This window comes from Dendrobates tinctorius, unplaced genomic scaffold (assembly GCF_039654945.1).
Source record: "Dendrobates tinctorius isolate UK_male_01 unplaced genomic scaffold, ASM3965494v1 ptg000074l, whole genome shotgun sequence".
Classification (NCBI taxonomy): Eukaryota; Metazoa; Chordata; class Amphibia; order Anura; family Dendrobatidae; genus Dendrobates; species Dendrobates tinctorius.
The window spans coordinates 17,834,312-17,858,247 of NW_027361742.1; the positions used below are offsets into that span (position 1 = coordinate 17,834,312).

Below are 23,936 nucleotides of genomic sequence, written 5' to 3' on the forward strand. Positions count from 1 at the left end.
CTGTAAAATAAATGATACATGGTTAAGGGCCCACTCAGAAGTTTTGCCCCCCCAGTCTAGCTCCGCCTCTTGCCTAGGACCCTCTTCTGATCCCCAGGTCATTCCAGCGTCACTTCTCAGCCTGTGAGTGGCAGTGGGGCACGGCTATCCACTCCTCACCCGCTCCACACTGGCGGAGGACTGCGCCTCACACGTCACTCTGTTCCGCCCACCGGATCTCTGGCTCCACGTCACCCACATGAGGTTGCACTGCTCCTGCCCGCTGATTGGCTGAGAGTCTTTCTGTGGCAGAGCGTCATACCCAGCGGCTGAGAGCCGGAAGCAGCGGCTGTGTGTGACAGTGGGAGCCACGCACAGCACGGGAGGAGCCGCCGGTGACAGGCTGTACAGCAGAAGCGTTCACACCGGGGCCAGATGCGGTCAAACGGGGTTTAGCGGTCACGGGAGCCTCCCGCACTCCAGGGCGCAGCCATGAGCCGCACCGCGGAGAAGCCCCGAGTCTGGGGGGCGATGTGGAGACAGCTGGCGGTGTACCTGGTGCTGGAGGCCGTCCTGGGGGTAGGACATGCTGCCATGACGAAGGAGGAGAAGTCCCAGCTCAGGTCAGTGTCCTGCGCCCGCTGCCTGCACACGGGCACCTCTGGGCATGTTACTGGGGTCTGTACATGGGGCTTAGAGGGAAAAAAATAAAGATTATTATTGTCCATAGTGTAGGGTCTGACCCCTCACATACAGTAATCATATCGGCGTCCGGCGGGCCTGAGGAGGGCGCCCCCCACACACACTGAGCGTCCGGCGGGCCTGAGGAGGGTGCCCCCCACACACACTGTGCGTCCGGCGGGCCTGAGGAGGGTGCCCCCCACACACACTGAGCGTCCGGCGGGCCTGAGGAGGGTGCCCCCCACACACACTGAGCGTCCGGCGGGCCTGAGGAGGGTGCCCCCCACACACACTGAGCGTCCGGCGGGCCTGAGGAGGGTGCCCCCCCCCACACACTGTGCGTCCGGCGGGCCTGAGGAGGGTGCCCCCCACACACACTGAGCGTCCGGCGGGCCTGAGGAGGGTGCCCCCCACACACACACTGTGCGTCCGGCGGGCCTGAGGAGGGTGCCCCCCACACACACACTGTGCGTCCGGCGGGCCTGAGGAGGGTGCCCCCCACACACACACTGTGCGTCCGGCGGGCCTGAGGAGGGTGCCCCCCACACACACACTGTGCGTCCGGCGGGCCTGAGGAGGGTGCCCCCCACACACACACTGTGCGTCCGGCGGGCCTGAGGAGGGTGCCCCCCACACACACACTGTGCGTCCGGCGGGCCTGAGGAGGGTGCCCCCCACACACACACTGTGCGTCCGGCGGGCCTGAGGAGGGTGCCCCCCACACACACACTGTGCGTCCGGCGGGCCTGAGGAGGGTGCCCCCCACACACACACTGTGCGTCCGGCGGGCCTGAGGAGGGTGCCCCCCACACACACACTGTGCGTCCGGCGGGCCTGAGGAGGGTGCCCCCCACACACACACTGTGCGTCCGGCGGGCCTGAGGAGGGTGCCCCCCCCACACACACTGTGCGTCCGGCGGGCCTGAGGAGGGTGCCCCCCCCACACACACTGTGCGTCCGGCGGGCCTGAGGAGGGTGCCCCCCCCACACACACTGTGCGTCCGGCGGGCCTGAGGAGGGTGCCCCCCCCACACACACACTGTGCGTCCGGCGGGCCTGAGGAGGGTGCCCCCCCCACACACACACTGTGCGTCCGGCGGGCCTGAGGAGGGTGCCCCCCACACACACACTGTGCGTCCGGCGGGCCTGAGGAGGGTGCCCCCCACACACACACTGTGCGTCCGGCGGGCCTGAGGAGGGTGCCCCCCCCCCACACACTGTGCGTCCGGCGGGCCTGAGGAGGGGCCCCCCCCCCACACACTGTGCGTCCGGCGGGCCTGAGGAGGGCGCCCCCCCCCCCCACACACTGAGCGTCCGGCGGGCCTGAGGAGGGTGCCCCCCACACACACTGTGCGTGCGTCCGGCGGGCCTGGGGAGGGTGCCCCCCACACACACTGTGCGTGCGTCCGGTGGGCCTGGGGAGGGTGCCCCCCACACACACTGCGTGCGTCCGGTGGGCCTGAGGAGGGTGCCCCCCCCCACTCTCCGGCGATCCTGAGGAGGGTGCCACCCCCCCGCCACTCCGTCCGGCTATCCTGAGGAGTGTGCCCCCCCCATACTGTGCGTCCGGCGATCCTGAGGAGTGTGCTCCCCCCCCCCCCCCCACACTGTGCGTCCGGCGATCCTGAGGAATGTGCCCCCCCCCCCCACACTGTGCGTCTGGCAATCCTGGTACTGTGGAGTCACACTTTTGATTCATTAAAGAGAGCCTGTCAGCAGGATTGTGCTCAGTAACCTACAGACAGTGTCAGGTCGGCATTGTTATACTGATTAGGGCTCATACTCACTTGCGAGAGACTCGCGCCATTCTCGTGTGAGTCTCTCGCATGAAAACCCGGCACTAAGACCGGAGTGTGCGGCTGCATAGAAATACATGTAGCCACGCGCTCCAGTCCCAGGTTTTCATGCGAGAATGGTTCGAGTCTCTCGCAAGTGAGTATGAGCCCTTATAATTCCTGGTGATGAAATCCATCTTCTGGTTGTTTAATCTTTATTTTCAGTTAATGACCTGCTCACGCTCCGGGGCGGTCTGTGTGGGGGGCGGTGAGGGGTCTTCATGTGGTTCTCTGATTAGCTATTCATGTGTATGATCTCTGACAGGTGCAGCAGGTGGCAGTGCCTATGTTGCAGCATGATCGCATGTGTAATATGTATTTCATTCTTTAATTTGATGCTATAAATAAATCATTAAAAATAATGGCGCCGGTGCCGTTTTGAAACTTTTTTTTTTTTTTTTTTTAATGAATTTATAGCATCAAATAAAAGAACTAAATGCATTTTATACATGCGATTATGCTGCAGCGCAAGTGGTTTTTTTTTTTTTTTTTTTAATATATATATTATTCATTATGTAAAATAGGGGGGCAGGTTATTGAGGAATCGGTGTATGTCAGAAGCCATACATATGAATATCTAAGCAGACCACCACATGAAGCCCCCACTGGCCGACCCCGTGCATGAGCAGATCATTAACTGCAAATAAAGATTAAACAACAACTACAAGACAGATTTCATCACCAGGTATCATTAGTCAGTATAAAAGAGCCGACCTGACACTATCTGTAGGTTACTGTTACTGAGCACAATCCTGCTTTTAAATACCAAAAACAAGGCCCCATCCGGCTCTGTTGATGTTCTGGTATAAAAACTATGCATGGAGGAATGAGGATGGGCTAAAACAGAAAACAAATCTTCTTGTCCCTTGAAGCTTGGACTTCAAGTTACAATAAGAGTGTGTGCATACAGGGTTTTTTTTTTTTTTGTTAGTCAAAAATGGCAAGTTTTCTAGTGTATACTGTCGCATGACGCGCTCCTCCATGGGAGAGTCTTGGAGGAGTTTTTACAATCCTGAAGTGGTGTTGAAGAGGTTTTTCTTGATTCTTTTTCCTGAAGTTTCTTCCTCTTGATTGGACAGTGCCCAGTTTACAAAGTTCTCCATGAGACATTTTAAAGAAGTGACACAGGGGCTTTTTTCAACAAGCGCTTTTCAAAAGCTAAAGTGGAAACCAAATGCTCTAAAGACTGAACATATGAACAGCCGAGTGTTCGTACAATAGAAATGAATGTAAAGAATCTTCGGGGGCCGATCGCTCCAAATGACTTCTGAAAATAAACTTGGTGTGCACATACCCTAAAAGAGCGGATGTCACAGGACTAGCTGCTGGTATTAACCCCTTCACAACCTATGACGCCTACATAGGCGTCATGAAAAGCAGTGCCCAAACGACCTATGACGCCTACGTAGGCGTCATGCTATAAATAGCCCCCCTGCGGGTCGGGTGACCGGGGTCACTGAAAGGTCACCCGACCCGCACACAAAGGACCCTTCAGAGTTAACACCTGGGGGTGTGGCTTAGCCCCCACGTGCCTACGATCGCTCTGATTGGCTGTTAAAAGTGAAACTGCCAATCAGAGCGATTGTAATATTTCACCAATGAAAATTGGTGAAATATTACAATCCAGCCATGGCCGATGCTGAAATAGCATCGGACATGGCTGGACACCGAGACCCGACCCCCCCCCCCCACACCGACTGACGGCACCTATCGGCTGCCGCCACCGTCTGACGGCACCGATCGGCAGCCGCTGTCATGATCTGCCCCTCCGCCTTCCCTCCGCCCCCCCAGCCCTCCGATCGCCCCTCCGATCACCCACTCTCACCCTCCTTTGTGCCTCCGACCTCCCGCTATCCGTCCCGGTGTCCTGCCGTCCAGCGTCATGGGCGCCGCCATCTTGCAAGATGGCGGGCGCATGCGCAGTGCGCCGAATCGAATCTGCAACGCTGCAGATTCATTCATTTATTTTGATCACTATGATAAACTTTCATAGTGATCAAAATAAATAAAAAGTAAATCACCGCCCCCCTTATCACCCCCATAGGTAGGGACAAATAATAAAATATATATGTTTTTTTTTTTCCATTAGGGTTAGGTCCAGGGCTAGGGTTAGGGCTAGGGTTGGACTAGGGGTTGGGGTTGGACTAGGGGTTGGGGTTGGACTAGGGGTTGGGGTTGGACTAGGGGTTGGGGTTGGACTAGGGGTTGGGGTTGGACTAGGGGTTGGGGTTGGACTTACGGTTAGGCTTGTGGTTAGGGTTAGAGTTGGGATTTCGTTAGGGGTGTGTTGGGATTAGGGTTGTGGTTAGGGTTATGATTAGGGTTGTGGTTAGGGTTATGATTAGGGTTGTGGTTAGGGTTATGATTAGGGTTGTGGTTAGGGTTGTGGTTAGGGTTGTGTTGGGGTTAGGGTTGGAGATAGAATTGAGGGGTTTCCACTGTTTAGGCACATCAGGGGCTCTCCAAACGCGACATGGAGCCACCATTTATTCCAGCCAATTTTGCGTTCAAAAAGTCAAACGGTGCTCCCTCCATTTCGAGCCCCGACGTGTGCCCAAACAGTGGTGTACCCCCACTTATGGGGTATCAGGGTACTCAGGAAAAATTGCACAACAACTTTGGGGGTCTAATTTCTCCTGTTACCCTTGGGAAAATAAAAAAATGGGGGCTAAAATAATTATTTTTGTGGAAAAAAAAGATTTTGTATTTTCACGGTTCTGCGTTATAAACTTCTGTGAAGCACTTGGGGGTTCAAAGTGCTGACCTCACATCTAGATTAGTTCCTTAGGTGATATAGTTTCCAAAATGGGGTCACTTGTGGGGGGTTTCCACTGTTTAGGTACATCAGGGGCTCTGCAAATGTAGCATGACGCCCACAGACCATTCCATCAAGTCTTCATTTCAAAGCGTCACTACTTCCCTTCCGAGCCCCAACGTGTGCCCAAACAGTGTTCCCCCCCCACATATGTGGTACCAGCGTACTCAGGACAAGCTGGACAACAACTTTTGGGGTCCAATTTATCCTGTTACCTTTGTGAAAATAAAAAATAGCAGGCTAAAAAATTTATTTTTTGAGGGAAAAAAAATATTTTTATTTTAACTGCTCTGCGTTATAAACTTCTGTGTAGCACCTGGGGGTTCAAAGTGCTCACTATGCATCTAGATAAGTTCCTTAGGGGGTCTAGTTTCCAAAATGGGGTCATTTGTGGTGGAGCTCCAAAGTTTACGCACACAGGGGCTCTGCAAACACAACATGGTGTCCGCTAACAATTGGAGCTAATTTTCCATTCAAAAAGTCAAATGACGCTCCTTCCCTTCTGAGCCATGCCGTGCGCTCAAACAGTGGTTTTCCCCCACATATGGGATACCAGTGTACTCAGGACAAACTGGACAACAACTTTTGGGGTCCAATTTATCCTGTTACCCTTGGGAAAATAAAAAATAGCGGGCTAAAAAATCATTTTTGAGGAAAAAAAATTATTTTTTTATTTTCACTGCTCTGCGTTATAAACTTCTGTGAAGCACTTGGGGGTTCGAAGTGCTCACCACACATCTAGATAAGTTCCTTCGGGGGTCTAGTTTCCAAAATGGGGTCACTTGTGGGGGAGCTCCAATGTTTAGGCACACAGGGGCTCTCCAAATGCGACATGGTGTCCGCTAACGATTGGAGCTAATTTTCCAATCAAAAAGTCACATGGCGCTCCTTCCCTTCCGGGCCTTGCGGTGCGCCCAAACAGTGGTTTATGACCACATATGAGATATTGATGTACTCAGGAGAAATTGCCCAACAAATTTTAGGATCCATTTTATCCTGTTGCCAATGTGAAAATGAAAAAACTTAGGCCAAGTAAAATTTTTGTGAAAAAAAAAAAAAAAAAAGTACTTTGTTTTTTTACAGATCAATTTGTGAAGCACCTGGGGGTTCAAAGTGCATACTATGCATCTAGATAAGTTCCTTGGAGGGTCTAGTTTCCAAAATGGGCTCACTTGTGGGGGAGCTCCAATGTTTAGGCACACAGGTACTCTTAAAACAAGACATGGCAATCGCTAAACATTCAAGCATATTTTACATTCAAAAAGTAAAATGGTGCTCCTTGCCTTCTGAGCCCTGCCGTGCGCCCAAACAGTGGTTTATGACCACATATGAGGTATCTTTGTACTCAGGGGAAATTGCCCAACAAATTTTAGGATACATTTTATCCTGTTACCCATGTGAAAATGAAAAAACTGATGCTAAAATAAAATTTTGGTTGGAAAAATTAAAATGTCCATTTTTTCATTCCATGTTGCTTTAGTTCCTGTGAAGCACCTGAAGGGTTAATAATCTTCTTGAATGTAGTTTTGAGTAGCTTGAGGGGTGCAGTTTTTAGAATGGTGACACTTTTGGGTATTTTCTGCCATTTAGACCCCTCAAAGTGACTTCAAATGTGAGGTGGTCCCTAAAAAAAATGGTTTTGTAAATTTTGTTGTAAAAATGAGAAATTGCTGGTCAACTTTTAACCCTTATAACTTCCTAACGAAAAAAAATGTTGTTTCCAAAATTGTGCTGATGTAAAGTAGACATGTGGGAAATGTTATTTAGTAACTATTTTGTGTCACATAACTCTCTGGTTTAACAGAATAAAAATTCAAAATTTGAAAATTGCAAAATTTTCAACATTTTCGCCAAATTTCCATTTTTTTCACAAATAAACGCAAAAATTATCGACCTAAATTTACCACTATCATGAAGCCCAATATGTCACGAAAAAACAATCTCGGAATCGCTAGGATGCGTTGAAGCGTTCCTGAGTTATTACCTCATAAAGGGACATTGGTCAGAATTGCAAAAAATGGCCAGGTCATTAAGGTCAAAATAGGCTGGGTCATGAAGGGGTTAATTAGGGCATCTGTGTTTCATAGTAAAGGGAACCTGCTGTAAAAAAAAAAAAGCTTTTTTTTTCATTTGCGCCTTTATTTAATGTCTGTTTCACATAGTTTCCCATTGTATTTTATTTTTTAAATGTTCGCTATTGTGGCCGTGATTTAAGATTTCCAGCTGTTGTTTTTAGCTGATTCTTCAGTGACACATTTTTAAAAAGTTGCCAAATTCCCCCCTACAATTTTTATGTACGTCTCAAATTGTCATTAACATTTTCCAATCTTTTTGCGAAACATAAGAGAATGGAGTGTGCACAACCCAAAAATTACAAAATTATGGCATCAGCTTTCTGCATACAAAGGTAATTATAGAAAATAAGAGAAAAGGGTCTGCAAAAACAAGCAGTCACCAAGAAATACAATGGGTTTTTTACTAGATCCTGGACAACATATGAGGAAATGAACAGGTTAAAAAATCTTAAAAAAATAAAAGCCTGTCATGGCTAACAAAAACCACACACCATCAATGGCCTATAATATGGCCATTATGGATCCCAAAAGCTAGATGGTAGGTAAAAATAGGAGGCAAAGCATCTAAACATGGACAGTAAGGGTAAGTGCACACGCTGTGGATTGGTCTGCGGATTTTTCTGCGCGGATTTAGCAAAATCCGCAAGTCAAAAGACCTGCCGTTTATATGCGGATTAGCCTGCGGTTTAGCCCTGCGGTTTCACACCTCTACAATGGAGAAGGTGTGAAACCGCTGTGGATTCCGCACAAAGAATTGACATGCTGCAGATTTGAAACCGCAGCATGTGCACAGCATTTTTGTTTTTCATTGATTTTAATGGTACTGTACAACGCAGCAGAAACTGCTCGGATCCGCAGGGCCAAATCCGCTGCGGATCCGCAGCAGAATCCGTAGCGTGTGCACACAGGCTAAGGTGCAATAGTGCCAATCATCCAAAGTACACACAAATAATGTACAGAGATTTAACAGTTCTTAGAACTACACACGTGCATGTATGCTTGGGTACAGGCAACAGAGTACATTATTAGTCAAATTCAGTAGGTGCACTGTGTTGGATATGCAATATCTCAAACATCTTATATCCTTTAAATTGCCTTGTTGAGTGTTACAGAGAATAAAAGTATGCAAACAGCTGCAAACAATATGTAGCATTTTGTATAAGGTAAGTGCTCCTATGCACATAGTGGGAGTGGACCCCATGCGTGTCGACACCAAGTGTCTTCCTCGGGGGGTAGTTTATGATAGAGGGGCTGGCCCTCACATGCTTATACGTCCAAAATAATCAGCAATAATAACCAGCCAGTGGAGGGCTGCTTGGCGTTTCCCAAGCGGCGCGCATATCCATGATCCCAATGGGCATGTCCGGAAGTGGAGGGAGATCTAGTATCCTTGGTTTCCAATGATACAATGTGCAACACCCAAAGGTTCGGGGTGCACGTGCGTCATGGCCATATTGACTGGAACAGTGGCACACACACATTTCTCGGTGATCGCTTGTTCTTGCATACCCTTTTTTTCTTACTTGCAGCGAAAAAGTTTTAAAACGGGTTAAGAACAAAATTAACTTTTTTGTGTGCAAAATGTATGAACCATGTACACTGTTTTGCCCTGAAATGTCAAGGAATACCACAAGACAAAAAAAAAGAAAAGTTACCTTAAAAAAAACAAAAAAAAAACCCCTGCAAATAATTTCTGTCCGTAAGGGCTTATACTCATTTGCGAGAAAAACGGACAAGTGCAGTCCGATAAAAAAAATCGGATTGCACTCGGACCAATGTTATTCAATGGGAGACATCTCATCTGTGATTTTTTTTTTTTTTTTTTTTTTTTTTCCCCCTCAGCTGAAATCGGACTTAGACAAAAATCGCAGCATGTTTTATATCTTGGATGAGACTCGCCTATGCCAGTCAATTGGTGTGAGAAAAAAATCGCATGGCACACAGACCATCTGTATGCCATCCGTTTTTTAGATACCTTACCATTCTGTGGCATAGAACACTGTAAATGATTGTAGAAAAATAGTTGCAGAGAAAAAAACGCATTGCATACGCATGTCACATGGATGTCATGCAGATGCTATGTTAGAAAAATCACATTGTACGTGCATGACACTTGTCCTTTTTTTCGGTCCTGATATCAGAACACTTTTTTTCACACAAATGGGTATGAGCCTTAAGACAAATGATGGGAAGAGCATGCCAGACCCAATAGTTTTGGGGGCTACTCGTTCTAACTGCCCCCTATTCCTGGGTCATGGGACCTGTCCATCTCCTGTTCCTTCCCCCGGGCAACATGGGACACAGCCTCGACAGTTCCAGACTTGGCTCAATACAGGTACCTGCAGCCCGGTCTTCCTCCTTATACCTACATAGCGAAGCAACCATACACTACAGAAAAAGTATACTGTACCATGTCACTGCCAGGTAGATGCCACCGTATCCCCAACCTATGACAGAATAGCTACTCCATGCAGAATGTCATCTATAAGAAAAGCTATATAAAGGTCTTGTAATTGTAGTCCTGGATTCCTTTCATTGACTATTTTGTCCGAGCAGCGCCAACATTAGCTGTTCATCTGTGGAGGTGTGCATTACATTTCACACTTATGGAAACCTCGCCGACAGGCCGGTGCTGCTGTCTAGGGTAAAGTCGCTTCTGAAATTATTTGGGAAAGTTATTATTGCGCACAATCCTTTCGTTAATAATTTAAGCTCTCAATAAACCTAGTACATGATATTTTATCTCCCCACAATAGTTAGAACTCAAATGGAAAAATACTTTAAATCACAGACCTGCCCGAAAGGACACAAAATCGAGGGATAAGACAACACATTAGAATAGATGTTTCTTTGTATAAGTACACAATTACGAAATAAATCCTACATTCTTGAATAAATTATGTAGGAGAAACCAAACTAAAAGATATTCATAGGGGCAGTGTCATGATCCAGGCCGGGTTTGTTTCTTGTTGTTCTCTACCCGGTCTGGTTATGCGGTAGTTAATCTCTGCCTCGTTTTGGGTTCTGTGGGGCTGTTTCAGTCTGCTGTGGCCTGCAGACCAATGTCAGTGATAGTTAATGCTTCCGTGACTTCCCATTCCTGCCACCCCGCTTGTCTTAGGCTACGTTCACACTTGCATATGGCTGGTCTGCCGATGGCAGCGAACGTCTTCTCAAGCTCCGCCTACTTCCACATGCGTCCTTGTGTTGTCCTGCGTACCTATCTTTAACATTGGGTACGCAGGAACATGTATTGTATGCGGATGCTTCCACATGTGGCGTTTTGACGCTCCCGCCGATAACACATGTTGCATTCCCGTGCAGTTGGCAGGCACGTCAAAACGACGCATGCGGATGCATCCACATACAATGCATGTCCCTGCGCACCCAATGTTAAAGATGTGTACGCAAGACGCATGCTTAAGTAGGCAAAGCGTAGGTGGAGCTTGAGAGGACGTACACAGCCATCCGCAGACCAGCCATTCGCAAGTGTGAACTTAGCCTTAGTGTTCGCTCCCTGTGCTTGGACCTCTTGGTATGTGACCTGGCTTGTCTTCTGACCTGTTAGACTGTCTCACGTCTCGGTTATCTCTGCTCCTGTCTGACTCTGACTTCTGGATTGTATTTGACCACGTGTATTGCTTAGAGTTCTGGTACTTCTTGTCCTGACTGTTTCTGACTCGGCTCATCTGACCACTCTTTCACCACCTGGAGGCGCCTGTGCTGCTGCTCAGTGGTGCTACGCTGTGTGTGCAACCTCTCTTCCCTCACCAGCATCGCCCAGTGGAGGTTGCTCTATACTGCACTGCAGCAGCATTACAGGCAGGACCCAGATAATAAAGTAGTCCACATTAAAGAAGCCCCTTCATATCGAGACATAAACCCACCCCCCTACACTGTCAATACCGTGCATATAAATGTTGAATCCATAATATAAATTATCAGTTAAATATGCATGCCCCAAAGTTTTATAATCAACTGGTAATTCTGCTCCAATAGATGCAATATCCTGAAACAAATGCAGTAACACAAAATGTCTAAAAATATTTTAAAAATTCCACCACTCCTCATGGAGCCTCAGCATGGGATAGGTAGTCACGCAAGCACCTCAACATGCGTTTCACCAACACTGGGCTACGTCAGGAGTTGTTGAATTTAAAGAGAACCTAACAGCTGATATGTGCTGCCCAATCCGTGCGCACCATCTAATAGACACTGATTGCATGAACTCAGCCAGGAATGCTTCTCTGGACCGCTGCACCGTTTCAGAGAAAAACATACTTTGATAGTTGTTCTACGTATTCGTGTAAACAGTGACCTGTCAATCCAGGGCAGGAAGGACTCGCTGGAGACCCAGCTATTAAAGTATGTCTTTCCGAAACATTGCAGTGTTTCAGAGTCAAATATACCTGGCTGAGATCACATAGCCAGTGGCTGACAAGCTGCCCACTGATTACGCAGCATGTATCAGCGGTCAGGTTCACTGATTACGCAGCATGTATCAGCGGTCAGGTTCACTTTAATGGCACGTGTCTCAATTACTTATGAAATAAAAAAGTTTATGTATAATCAAATATTCAGGATTGAGAGTCCTCAGTAGTTGATACCTTTTAATGGCTAACTGAAAAGATGGTAATACATTGCAAGCTTTCGAGACTACTCAGGTCTCTTCATCAGGCTAGACTAATACAAAATCTGAAGTCACATATTTATGCACAATACAGCCTAGAAAAAATGCAATAGATAAGACAAGTGACGTGAAGCAGAACTATCAATATGGGAGAGGGAGAAACATAAATATAAACATTGGATCAGTTCATAGATAAGGAGTCCGGATGTTTTATGGTCCTCTGATTGGGGTCTAGTTCTGTGTTGTAATGCCCCCACAAGGTTTTAAAAGGAAACTCCTTAATTGATGTAAAAAGACATAAATCCATGCGACACATTCATTCCAGCACTGAGAGTGTCAAAGTTCGTCATAAATTTGTACTCCCAAACTCGTCTCTCTCTCTGAGATGTGAAGTTACCTTTCAATACCAGTAATTTCATATCCATGCTGCTGAAAGTACCTGCATTACATCTAATGTGGTATACTTAATTATTTGTACTAAATGTCCAACTGGGGGTCTGTATTTGGGGGAGACAGGGCAAAAGCTTAGAACAAGGATGAATGCTCATTGTCACACAATAAGAGAAAAAAGAATGGCTCTACCTGTGGCAAAACATTTCTGTATCCCTGATCACAGCAGCATGGATATGAAATTACTGGTATTGAAAGGTAACTTCACATCTCAGAGATAGAGACGAGTTTGGGAGTACAAATTTATGACGAACTTTGACACTCTCAGTGCTGGAATGAATGTGTCGCATGGATTTATGTCTTTTTACATCAATTAAGGAATTTCCTTTTAAAACCTTGAGGGGCAACACAGAACTAGACCCCAATCAGAGGACCATAAAACATCCAGACTCCTTATCTATGAACTGGTCCAATGTTTATATTTATGTTTCTCCCTCTCCCATATTGATAGTTCTGCTTCACGTCACTTGTCTTATCTATTGCATTTTTTCTAGGCTGTATTGTGCATAAATATGTGACTTCAGATTTTGTATTAGTCTAGCCTGATGAAGAGACCTGAGTAGTCTTGAAAGCTTGCAATGTATTACCATCTTTTCAGTTAGCCATTAAAAGGTATCAACTACTGAGGACTCTCAATCCTGAATATTTTTCTATCCACTGGCTAACACGGTACAAAGATATACATCTTTCCTGTATGTATAATCATGTTCTCTGCACAATGGTGTGAGATACTATTTTCATCTGTATAGCTGATAGGAAAGATAATTTATCTTTTTTTATTTTTAATTTAACCAGTTGGATGATAAATAAGTGACTGTAAGGGTATGTGCACACGTTGCGGATTCTGCTGTGGATTTTTCCGTGCAGATTTTGCTAAATCCACAGGTAAAATGACCTGCGTTTTACCTGCGGATTTAGTGCAGATTTCCTGTGGATTTTCTACAGATTTTGTGCGGATTTCCCCTGCGTTTTTACACCTGCGGATTTCTATAATGGAGCAGGTGTAAAAATGCTGCGGATTCAAATCCGCAGCAAATCTGCACGGAAAAATCTGCAGCATGTGCGCAGCGTTTTTAGTTTTACATAGATTAGATTGGTACTGTACACCGCAGGAGAATCTGCTGTGGATCCGCAGCAGAATCCGCAACATGTGCACACACCCTAATTGTCCCAATTAACTTGTGAATGTTTCGCTATAAAACAAATCATGCTCTTCTAAGAAAGCATTAATATACCATAGTTCACACTCTAATTACAAGGACCATAGTAATGCCGGCTTTTTTCTTACAGGGCGCACGTGCTGGAAATGTTTGATCATGCTTATGGCAGTTATATGGTGAGTATAATTAATCTGTAAGAAAGTTATTTAAAAAAAAAAAAAAAAAATGCATTTAAATTGATTTTTTTTTTTCAATCTTTTTATTTTCAAAATGTTCTTCTAGGCATTGTTTTCAAGGGCTAGTTATTGTCTTAAAGGGGCTAACTTAATATCTTCACTTGCTATCTTAAAATAAAAACACTTTACTTGATCTGAGACGTTCATGTGATGCTGATGCTCCTGCCGTGTTCCGTGGTTGTGAAACTAGATGTGTGCCCGATGCTATCGCATCGGGAGGGCAGTAACATCACGATGGGGGCAACTTTGTGGCGCTGGAGGTGGCGTCCCACCCACTTCCGTGCAGTCACAACCGGCAGGAAAGACGGTGTTTTGCGGCCTGTGCTGGAGATGGTGTGCGGCGCCACCAGAGGGTGGCCGCCCCCAATCTCTAGCACAGGCCTCAAGCCGCGGTCTTTTCTGCCGGCTGTGACTGCACGGAGGTGGGTGGGCTGGCAGCAGCGGGATCTGGCGCATGTAGTCAGGCGGTGGGTCCTGGCGGGGGTTCGGCGGCGGCATCCCTCTCATTACTACCCTCTCATTATACCCCCTTCATTACACCCCTCTTGTTACACCCCCTCGTTACACCCCTTTCACAGCCCCGTGATTGCAGCGGCAGCCTGGACCCGAGCGGCAGCTGGGATTCCAGCGGCAGTTGGGATCGCAGCGGTGGCCTGGATCCAAGCGGCGTTAGGATCGCAGTGGAGTTCAGGATCGCAGCGGCGCCCTGGATCCGAGTTGCGGTCAAGATCGCAGCGGCATTTGGGATCGCAGCTGGATCCGAGCGGCATCACTTGCGTGTTCCAAAATGGCAGTCGGCATAATTCCGGTGTGGCGCGGTGGATTGTGGGATTCGGGGACATCCAGACGGAAGTGGATGATGAACAATTTAAGGCATATTATATATAATATATATATATATATATATATATATGTGTGTGTGTGACCGCTGCAGCCTGTTGTTATTCTGACGTTGGAAGTCCAGTCGTGGACAGTCCTATTAAGAAGTCTTCATAGGAGTTGGATCTTTTATGTTTCTGATACACTCCCAAATTATCTGTCATAGGCATCAAGTTAACCTCTTAACGACCTATGACATAGCTCATTAAACGGAACCTGTCAGCAGGATTGTGCACAGTAACCTACAGACAGTGTCAGGTCGGTGCTGTTATACTGATAAAAATTATACCTTGGTTGATGAAATCCGTCTTGTGGTTGTTTAATCTTTATTTTCAGTTTTTAGTTAATATGCTCGTGCTCCGGGGCGGCCTGTGGGGGTCTTCATGTGGTGCTCTGATTAGGTATACATAATGCAGACTGCTGACACTGATCCCTCACTGACCTGCCTCCTAGTTTACATAATGAATACCTGTACATACTTTAAAAAAAAAAAAAAAAAAAAAAAACTTCTGCAGGCAGGTGCCGGCCGTGGCTCCTGAGCTGCAACATAATCACATGATTCATGTGCCAATAATGTTTTTCATGTTATTCAGCTAGAAAAAAAATGAATTTGAAAATGGCAACTGCAGCTATCCATGTATATAGCTGTGATCCGAACGTTGCTACTGTTCAAGTTCGGGAGTTGGTTGATACTACTACTTCCATGAGCCTATGCCTGCTGACGCTAATAACAACGAGAGAAGGCGTGGACGATGGGGAGTATTCATCAGCCGGTGCCTATGCGCTAAATAAATAATAAGAAAAAAAAACCTGGAGTGGGTGCCCCTGTATTTTTGATAACCCGCCAAGCAAAACTGACAACTGCGGGCTGCACCCCTCATCTGTCAGCTTTAGCAAGGTTGGTTGTCAAGAATAGAGGGATCCCCACTCCGTTTTTTTTTTAATTTTTAAGTTATTTAAATAAATAAAATAAAACTCCAAAGACATAGAGATGGGGAGTTTAGATTGTGAGCCCCATCAGGGACAGCGATAATGTGTCCAATCTGGAAAGCGCTGCGGAATATGTTAGCGCTATATAAAAATAAAGATTATTAATAATATTTATTAACAACCCCTTAGTGATGGAGCCAATTTGCAACTTAATGACCAGGCCAATTTTTACAATTGTGTCCACTGTCACTTCGAGGTTATAAATCTGGAACGCTTTTAACTGATCCCACTGATTCTGAGATTTTTTTTCGTGACATATTTTACTTCATGTTATTAGTAAAATTTCTTCGATATGACTTTGCAATTATTTATGAAACAAGTGGAAATATGGCGAAAACTTTTAAAATTATGCAACTTTTAAATTTTATACCCTTAAATCAAAGAGATATGGCACACAAAATACTTAATAAATAACATTTCCCACATGTTTACTTTACATCAGCACAATTCTGTAAACAAATTTTTTTTTTGTTGTTGGGAACAGCACAATTTTGGAAACAAATTATTTTTTTTTTGTTAGGAAGTTATAAGGTTAAAAGTTGGCCAGTGATTTCTCATTTTTACAACAAAATTTACTAAACCATTTTTTAGGGACCACCTCACATTTGAAGTCACTTTGAGGGGTAAATATGACAGAAAATACCCAAAACTGACACCATTCTAAAAACTGCACCCCTGACCTTACTCACAACCACATTCAAGAAGTTTATTAATCCTTTACGTGCTTCACAGGAACTGAAGAAATGTGGAAGGAAAAAATGAACATTTAACTTTTTTACAAACATTTTACTTCAGAACCATTTTTTTTAATTATTTTCCCAAGTGTAAAAAGAGAAAATGAGCCACAAAATTTGTTGTGCAATTTCTCCTGAATACGCCGATACCCCATATGTGGGGGTAAACCATGCACGGCAGGGCTTAGAACGAAAGAAGCGTCGTTTGACTTTTTCAATGCCGAATTGGCTGAAATTGAGATCGGACGCCATGTCGCGTTTGGACGCCATGTCGCGTTTGGAGAACCCTGATGTGCCTAAACAGCAAAAAAAAAAAAAACACAAGTGACACCATTTTGGAAACTAGACCCCTTAAGGAACTTATCTAGATGTGTGGTGAGCACTTTGAACCCCCAAGTGCTTCACAGAAGTTTATAACGCAGAGCCGTGAAAATAAAAAATAATTTTTTCCTCAAATGATTTTTTAGCCCGCTATTTTTTAATTTTCACAAGGGTAACAGGAGAAATTGAACCCCAAAAGTTGTTGTCTAATTTGTCCTGAGTACCCAGGTACCCCATATGTGGGGGAAAACCACTGTATGGGCACACGTCGGGGCTTGAAAGGGAAGTAGTGACGTTTTGAAATGCAGACTTTGATGGAACGGTCTTCGGGCATCATGTTGTGTTTGCAGAGCCCTTGATGTGCGTAAACAGTAGAATCCCCCCACAAGTGACACCCTTATGGAAGCTAGACACCCCCCCCCCCTCCCCAAGGAGCTTATCTAGATGTGTGGTGAGCACTTTGAACCCCTAAGTGCTTCACAGAAGTTTACAACGCAGAGCCATGAAAATAAAAACTTTTTTTTTTTCCACAAAAATTTTTTTTTTTTTTTTTTTTTTAGCCCCCAATTTTTTATTTTCCCAAGGGTAATGGAAGAAATTAGACCCCCAAAGTTGTTGTGCAATTTGTCCTGAGTACGCTGATGCCCCATATGTTGAGGTAAACCACTGTTTGGGCACACTTCCGGGCTCGGAAGGGAGGTAGCACCGTTTTGATTTTTAGAACACAAAATTGGCTGCAATCACTGGTGGCGCCATGTCGCGATTGGAGACCCCCTGATGTGCCTAAACAGTGGAAACCCCTCAATTCTAACCCCAACCCTAACCCCATCATACCCCTAACCCCAACCCTAGCCATAACCCAAACCACAAACCTATCCCAACCCTAACCCGAATTCCAACCCTAATTCCAGAATGAAAATAAATATATTTTCTTTATTTCATCTTTTTTCCCTAACTATGGGGGTGATAAAGGGGGGGGGGGGGTTATTTACTATTTTTTTTATTTTGATCACTGTGATAGGGTCTATCACAGTGACCAAAATGAACCAATAGGAAGAATCTTCCTATTGTTGCCGGGCGCTGTAAGAAGATTGCGACACCCATGGGGAGAAGCACGCAGGCAGAGGACCATTAGGACGTTTTGAGGGGGGGGGGGGGATCAGGGATCACATCAGGGGAGAGAGAAATGAAATGGCACATCAGACTTTTTTTTTATTGCGGTCGCCGTTATATAGTTAATAACAGCTATTGCAAAACGGGGTCGGTAAAAACCGACCCGAATCATGTTCTCTGGGGTCTTGGCTACCCCCGGCAGCCAAAACTCCAGAGAGAATCCGGCTCTTGGGGGCTCTACTTACTTTTTTCCACAGTACCGTTAATTAACGGCGCTGTGGTTTAAGTGCCCTTAACTACTGCCGTTAAAAGGCGTGTCGGCGGTCGTTAAGGGATTAAAACAGCGTAGGGGTCCTCCCCCATTTTTTTACAACCTGCCAAGCTAAAGCAGGCAGCTGGGGGCTGGTATTCTCAGGCTGGTAAGGGGCTATGGATATTGAACCCTCCCCTCAGTCTAAGAATGACGCTTTCACACTGACTCTTCCCACTTGTCCTGTGGCGGTCGCAAGTGGGGTAATAGTTGTGGTGTTGGTGTCACCTTTGTCAGGTATATCAAGCCCATGAGTTAGTAATGGAGAAGCGTCTATAAGACACCTAGCCATTACTAATCCTATAGTTATATTGTAAATAATGACGCAGCCAGAAAAAAGTACCATATTGGAAATAAAAAAAAGCAAAGGCACTTTTACTTTTGTTTTGTTTTAAAAATAACAAACACAGTTAGGTGAGTAGAGCGCCCATTCCTTTGAAGCCAACATCTCGTGTTCGGGGGGCTGAATCTGAACAGTGCATTTGCCATGTTAGCTCTCCTGTGAAGTACAATGGCATTGCACTACATAGAATAAGCAATTAATCGCAGGTTTATGACCCAATGAGGCCTGAAAAGTAACAGAAAAATGGAATCAAAAATGTAAGATTCAGCTCCACTTTTTCTCTCTTAAAAATAAGGAACGTTAAGCCCTTTCCCGATATTTGCAGTACATATACGTCATGGCACTCACTGCCAGGAGTAGTGCCCGCACCTTTTCCATCAATTTAACCTCCTAAATTCTGCTATCGTTAACAAGAAAGCAGAAAGAGGGAGGGTGCTGATCGTTGCCATGGTGACCTGATGTCACCAGGAACTAGCAAACTTGTTTGACCATGTGCAGTGCATGATCTGCCAAGCTTGTGTCTGCAGCACTGGCAAAGGTATAAAGCAAAAATTGTAAAAATGCTAAAAAAAAAATAACTGCAGAATAGAAAATATTTTTATATTGTACCCATAAATATTTTTTTCTGAAAAAAACAAACAAAAGTACATATATTTGTTATTGCCGCGTCCGGAACAACCCCACCTATAAAAGTGCCCCACTATTGAACACCGTGTAAAAAAAAAAAAAAAAAGGCAAAAAACAATGCTTTATCATACCGCCAAACAAAAAGTGGAATAAATCCCAATCAAAAAGTGGAATGTAAATAAAAATGGTACCGCTGAAAATGTCATCTTGTAGCGCAAAAAACAAGCCACACTATAGCTCCACCGCGGAAAAATAAGTTACAGCTCCCAGAATAAAGTGATGCAAAGACAATTATTTTTTCTATAAAATAGTTTTGTGTAAATGCGCCAAAACATAACAATAAATGTTATCGCTGTAATCGTACTGATCCGAAGAATAAAGCAGCCTTATTAATTTTACCACACATGGAATGGTGTAAAAAAAACCTAAATAAAAGTCCTGAATTGTTGGATTTCGTTCATTCTGCTTCCCAAAAATCGGAATATGAAGTGATTTAAAATTAATCACTTATACCACATGAGAAACGGAGTAAAAATAAAATCAATTCTTGACCTGCTACTGTTTGTTTTAATTTTATTTTTTTTTAATTGTGTCCCAAAGATTGCAGTAAGGCTCAGCTCACATTCATCCTGCGCTGAGCCATTATACTTGGGTTTCCGTGTAAATCTCTGAAATGTGTGATTCAGACGGAACTCCCGGCCGAAGATTCCCTGTAATATGCCAGATGAGGAGGCACTGTGGATGCTGTCTGGCTGCCTATGCTCCAGCAGTGTCTACCTTTTTAGGAGTGCAGAAAAGTGCCGTCGGCCACTTCTGTATAGGATACTGCTGAACAGAGGCCAGACGGAGTCCAGAGTAACTCCGCTGCCTCATTATAGCGAGTGGATCCCTAGGTGGTTTCATCTGAATTGCATCACTTGGAGATTTAGATGGAAACTCACAAAATAAGTGCTTAGCGTAGAGCGCTGGATAAATGTGATCCAAATAGGAAAGTGCTATGGCTCTTCACCCCCAAAAAGAAATCCAGCGCTTCCAAATGCCCCCTCCCTTCTGAGCCCCAGTGTGCCTAAAGCATATTTAGCGCCCACATGTGTGGCATTTCTGTAGTGATGAGAGCCCGCCTAATTTACAGGTGCTTGTCTCTAGAAGCATGAGCTGGGCATAACGTACTGGACACGGCAATGGCAGTTTAGGCTATGTGTACACTCTGCGGATTTACTTGCGAGTTTTTCCGCGTGGATCTGCAGGTAAAACCACAGGTAAAGTGACCTGCGGTTTTCCTGCGGATTAGCCTGCGGTTTTGCCCTGCGGTTTCACACCTCTACTATGTTAAAGGTGTGAAACCGCTGCGGAATCCGCACAAACAATTGACATGCTGCGGTTTGTAAACCGCAGCAAAACCGCGTGGAAAAAACCGCAGCGTGAGCACAGAGGATTTGAAATGCCATAGGCTAACATGGTACTGTACCATGTCTGCGGAACTGCTGCGTTTCCGCAGGACCAAAAACGCTGCGGAAACGCAGCAGAATCCGCAACGTGTGCACATAGCCTTACAATTTTCACTCAGTGCCATCTACTGTTGCTTGTTTATGGATAACACCCAAGGAGTCAAAATCGTCACTACATCGGTTGATTAATTCCCAAAGGGGTATAATTTACAGAATTGGGTCATTGGAGGGGGGTTCTGCTTTTCTATCACTTAAGGGCTCTATATGGTGTTTGCAACCTATTCAAGGAATATCTACTCTCCAGGTTGAAATAGCGCTCCATGCCTCCCGAGTCTCGCCATGTTGCAAAGCAGTACTGTACAGCCACATATAGGGTATTTCTGCATTCAGCAGAAATAATGAGACACGTTTTTTACCCATTTCTCAGTTTGAAAATGTAATATATGGGGCTAAAACAAAATGTTGTTGGTAGAAATGTAACCATTTTTGTTGTTCACTGCCCAGTGGTATAACATTCTGTGACACACTTGTGGTGTCAATATGATCACTGCACCCCTAGATGAGTTTATTGAGATATGTAGTTTGTAAAATTGGGTTTCTTATGGGGTGGGGGTCGGCTGTCCTGGCTCCTCAGGGGCTATGCCAATGTGACATGCCACCCTCAAACTAATCCTGAGAAATCAGGACTTCAATATGGCGCTCTTTCCCTTCTGAGCTTTGCGTTGTTCCTCAAAAGTAGTTTTCAATCACATATGGGGTATCTGCGTATTCAGGAGAAATTACACAACATATTCTGTGGTGCAATTTCTGTTACACTTTTTTTTTTTAAATTTATTTTTAGTCGTGAGCAGCCACTGCGCAGGCGGCACCATCTTGGAGGAGTAATTTTTTTCTTCTCCAGTAAGATGGTGCCACCGGCGCATGCGCAGTGGCAGCTGTCAGATCACAGCTACAGTGGGGCAAAAAAGTATTTAGTCAGTCAGCAATAGTGCAAGTTCCACCACTTAAAAAGATGAGAGGCGTCTGTAATTTACATCATAGGTAGACCTCAACTATGGGAGACAAACTGAGAAAAAAAAATCCAGAAAATCACATTGTCTGTTTTTTTTTCATTTTATTTGCATATTATGGTGGAAAATAAGTATTTGGTCAGAAACAAAATTTCATCTCAATACTTTGTGATATATCCTTTGTTGGCAATGACAGAGGTCAAACGTTTTCTGTAAGTCTTCACAAGATTGCCACACACTGTTGTTGGTATGTTGGCCCATTCCTCCATGCAGATCTCCTCTAGAGCAGTGATGTTTTTGGCTTTTCGCTTGGCAACACGGACTTTCAACTCCCTCCAAAGGTTTTCTATAGGGTTGAGATCTGGAGACTGGCTAGGCCACTCCAGGACCTTGAAATGCTTCTTACGAAGCCACTCCTTCATTGCCCTGGCGGTGTGCTTTGGATCATTGTCATGTTGAAAGACCCAGCCACGTTTCATCATCAATGCCCTTGCTGATGGAAGGAGGTTTGCACTCAAAATCTCACGATACATGGCCCCATTCATTCTTTCATGTACCCGGATCAGTCGTCCTGGCCCCTTTGCAGAGAAACAGCCCCAAAGCATGATGTTTCCACCACCATGCTTTACAGTAGGTATGGTGTTTGATGGATGCAACTCAGTATTCTTTTTCCTCCAAACACGACAAGTTGTGTTTCTACCAAACAGTTCCAGTTTGGTTTCATCAGACCATAGGACATTCTCCCAAAACTCCTCTGGATCATCCAAATGCTCTCTAGCAAACTTCAGACGGGCCCGGACATGTACAGGCTTAAGCAGTGGGACACGTCTGGCACTGCAGGATCTGAGTCCATGGTGGCGTAGTGTGTTACTTATGGTAGGCCTTGTTACATTGGTCCCAGCTCTCTGCAGTTCATTCACTAGGTTCCCCCGCGTGGTTCTGGGATTTTTGCTCACCGTTCTTGTGATCATTCTGACCCCACGGGGTGGGATTTTGCGTGGAGCACCAGATCGAGGGAGATTATCAGTGGTCTTGTATGTCTTCCATTTTCTAATTATTGCTCCCACAGTTGATTTCTTCACTCCAAGCTGGTTGGCTATTGCAGATTCAGTCTTCCCAGCCTGGTGCAGGGCTACAATTTTGTTTCTGGTGTCCTTTGACAGCTCTTTGGTCTTCACCATAGTGGAATTTGGGGTCAGACTGTTTGAGGGTGTGCACAGGTGTCTTTTTATACTGATAACAAGTTTAAACAGGTGCCATTACTACAGGTAATGAGTGGAGGAAAGAGGAGACTCTTAAAGAAGAAGTTACAGGTCTGTGAGAGCCAGAAATCTTGATTGCTTGTTTCTGACCAAATACTTATTTTCCACCATAATATGCAAATAACATGAAAAAAAACCAGACAATGTGATTTTCTGGATTTTTTTTTCTCAGTTTGTCTCCCATAGTGGAGGTTTACCTATGATATAAATTACAGACGCCTCTCATCTTTTTAAGTGGTGGAACTTGCACTATTGCTGACTGACTAAATACTTTTTTGCCCCACTGTATATACACGGATAGCTGCTACTGTGCAGGCGTCAGGTTCAAATTGATTTTTTTTTTTCTAGCTGAAAGAACAGTTATTATAATTGGCAAACAAAACGTGATTATGCTGCAGAGCAGGAGCCACGGCTGGCACCTGCCGAAGGTTTTTTTTTTTTTTTTTAAAGTATATACAAATATTCATTATGTAAACTAGGGGCAGATCATTAAGGGATCAGTGACCAGTCTGCACTAAGTATACCTAATCAGAGCACCACATACATGAACCCCCACCCAATCCAGCCCCTGGGCACGAGCATATTATTAACTGAAAACGCAAAATAAAGATTACATAACCACCACAAGACTTAGGGTACCGTTACACCTAGCGATGCACCAGCGATCCCGACTAGCGATATGACGCGGTCAGGCAGATCTCACCAGCGACATCGCTGGGGACGGGGATCGCTACTTACCTGTCAGACGCGGCGATCCTGCGTCCTCCCGCCCGGCTTCACGCGTCGCTCGTCGTCACAGCAGAAAGCGCAGCAGGAAGTGACCGACGAGGAATGGTCCAGCAGCTTCTCGCGCGATCAGTGATAACCAGCAGGGGAGCCGGTCGGAGGTAAGTATCACATGCAGCGATATCGCTAGCAATATCGCTGCAACGTCACAAAATCGGTGACTTTACAGCGATATTGCTAGCGATATCGCAGTGTGTAACGGGGGCTTTATTTCATCAACCCAGATATTAATCAGTATAACGGCGCCGACCT

At 45.4% G+C, this 23,936-nt stretch overlaps 1 protein-coding gene across 3 annotated transcripts in view; it reads left to right on the forward strand.

The window, feature by feature from the left end:
- The first annotated feature begins 264 nt into the window (after positions 1-264).
- The window catches only part of EDEM3 (ER degradation enhancing alpha-mannosidase like protein 3), a 146,714-nt gene continuing 123,042 nt past the window's right edge, over positions 265-23,936 (forward strand). Inside the window, exons 1-2 of one of the 3 annotated variants that reach the window (XM_073582904.1) lie at positions 265-602; positions 13,756-13,801. In XM_073582904.1, coding sequence (XP_073439005.1) covers positions 472-602; positions 13,756-13,801 — 177 coding nt within the window. In that variant the 5' untranslated portion in view covers positions 265-471. The remainder of the gene's footprint in view (positions 603-13,755; positions 13,802-23,936) is intronic. The other 2 variants (XM_073582903.1, XM_073582902.1) reach the window with 2 other exon arrangements.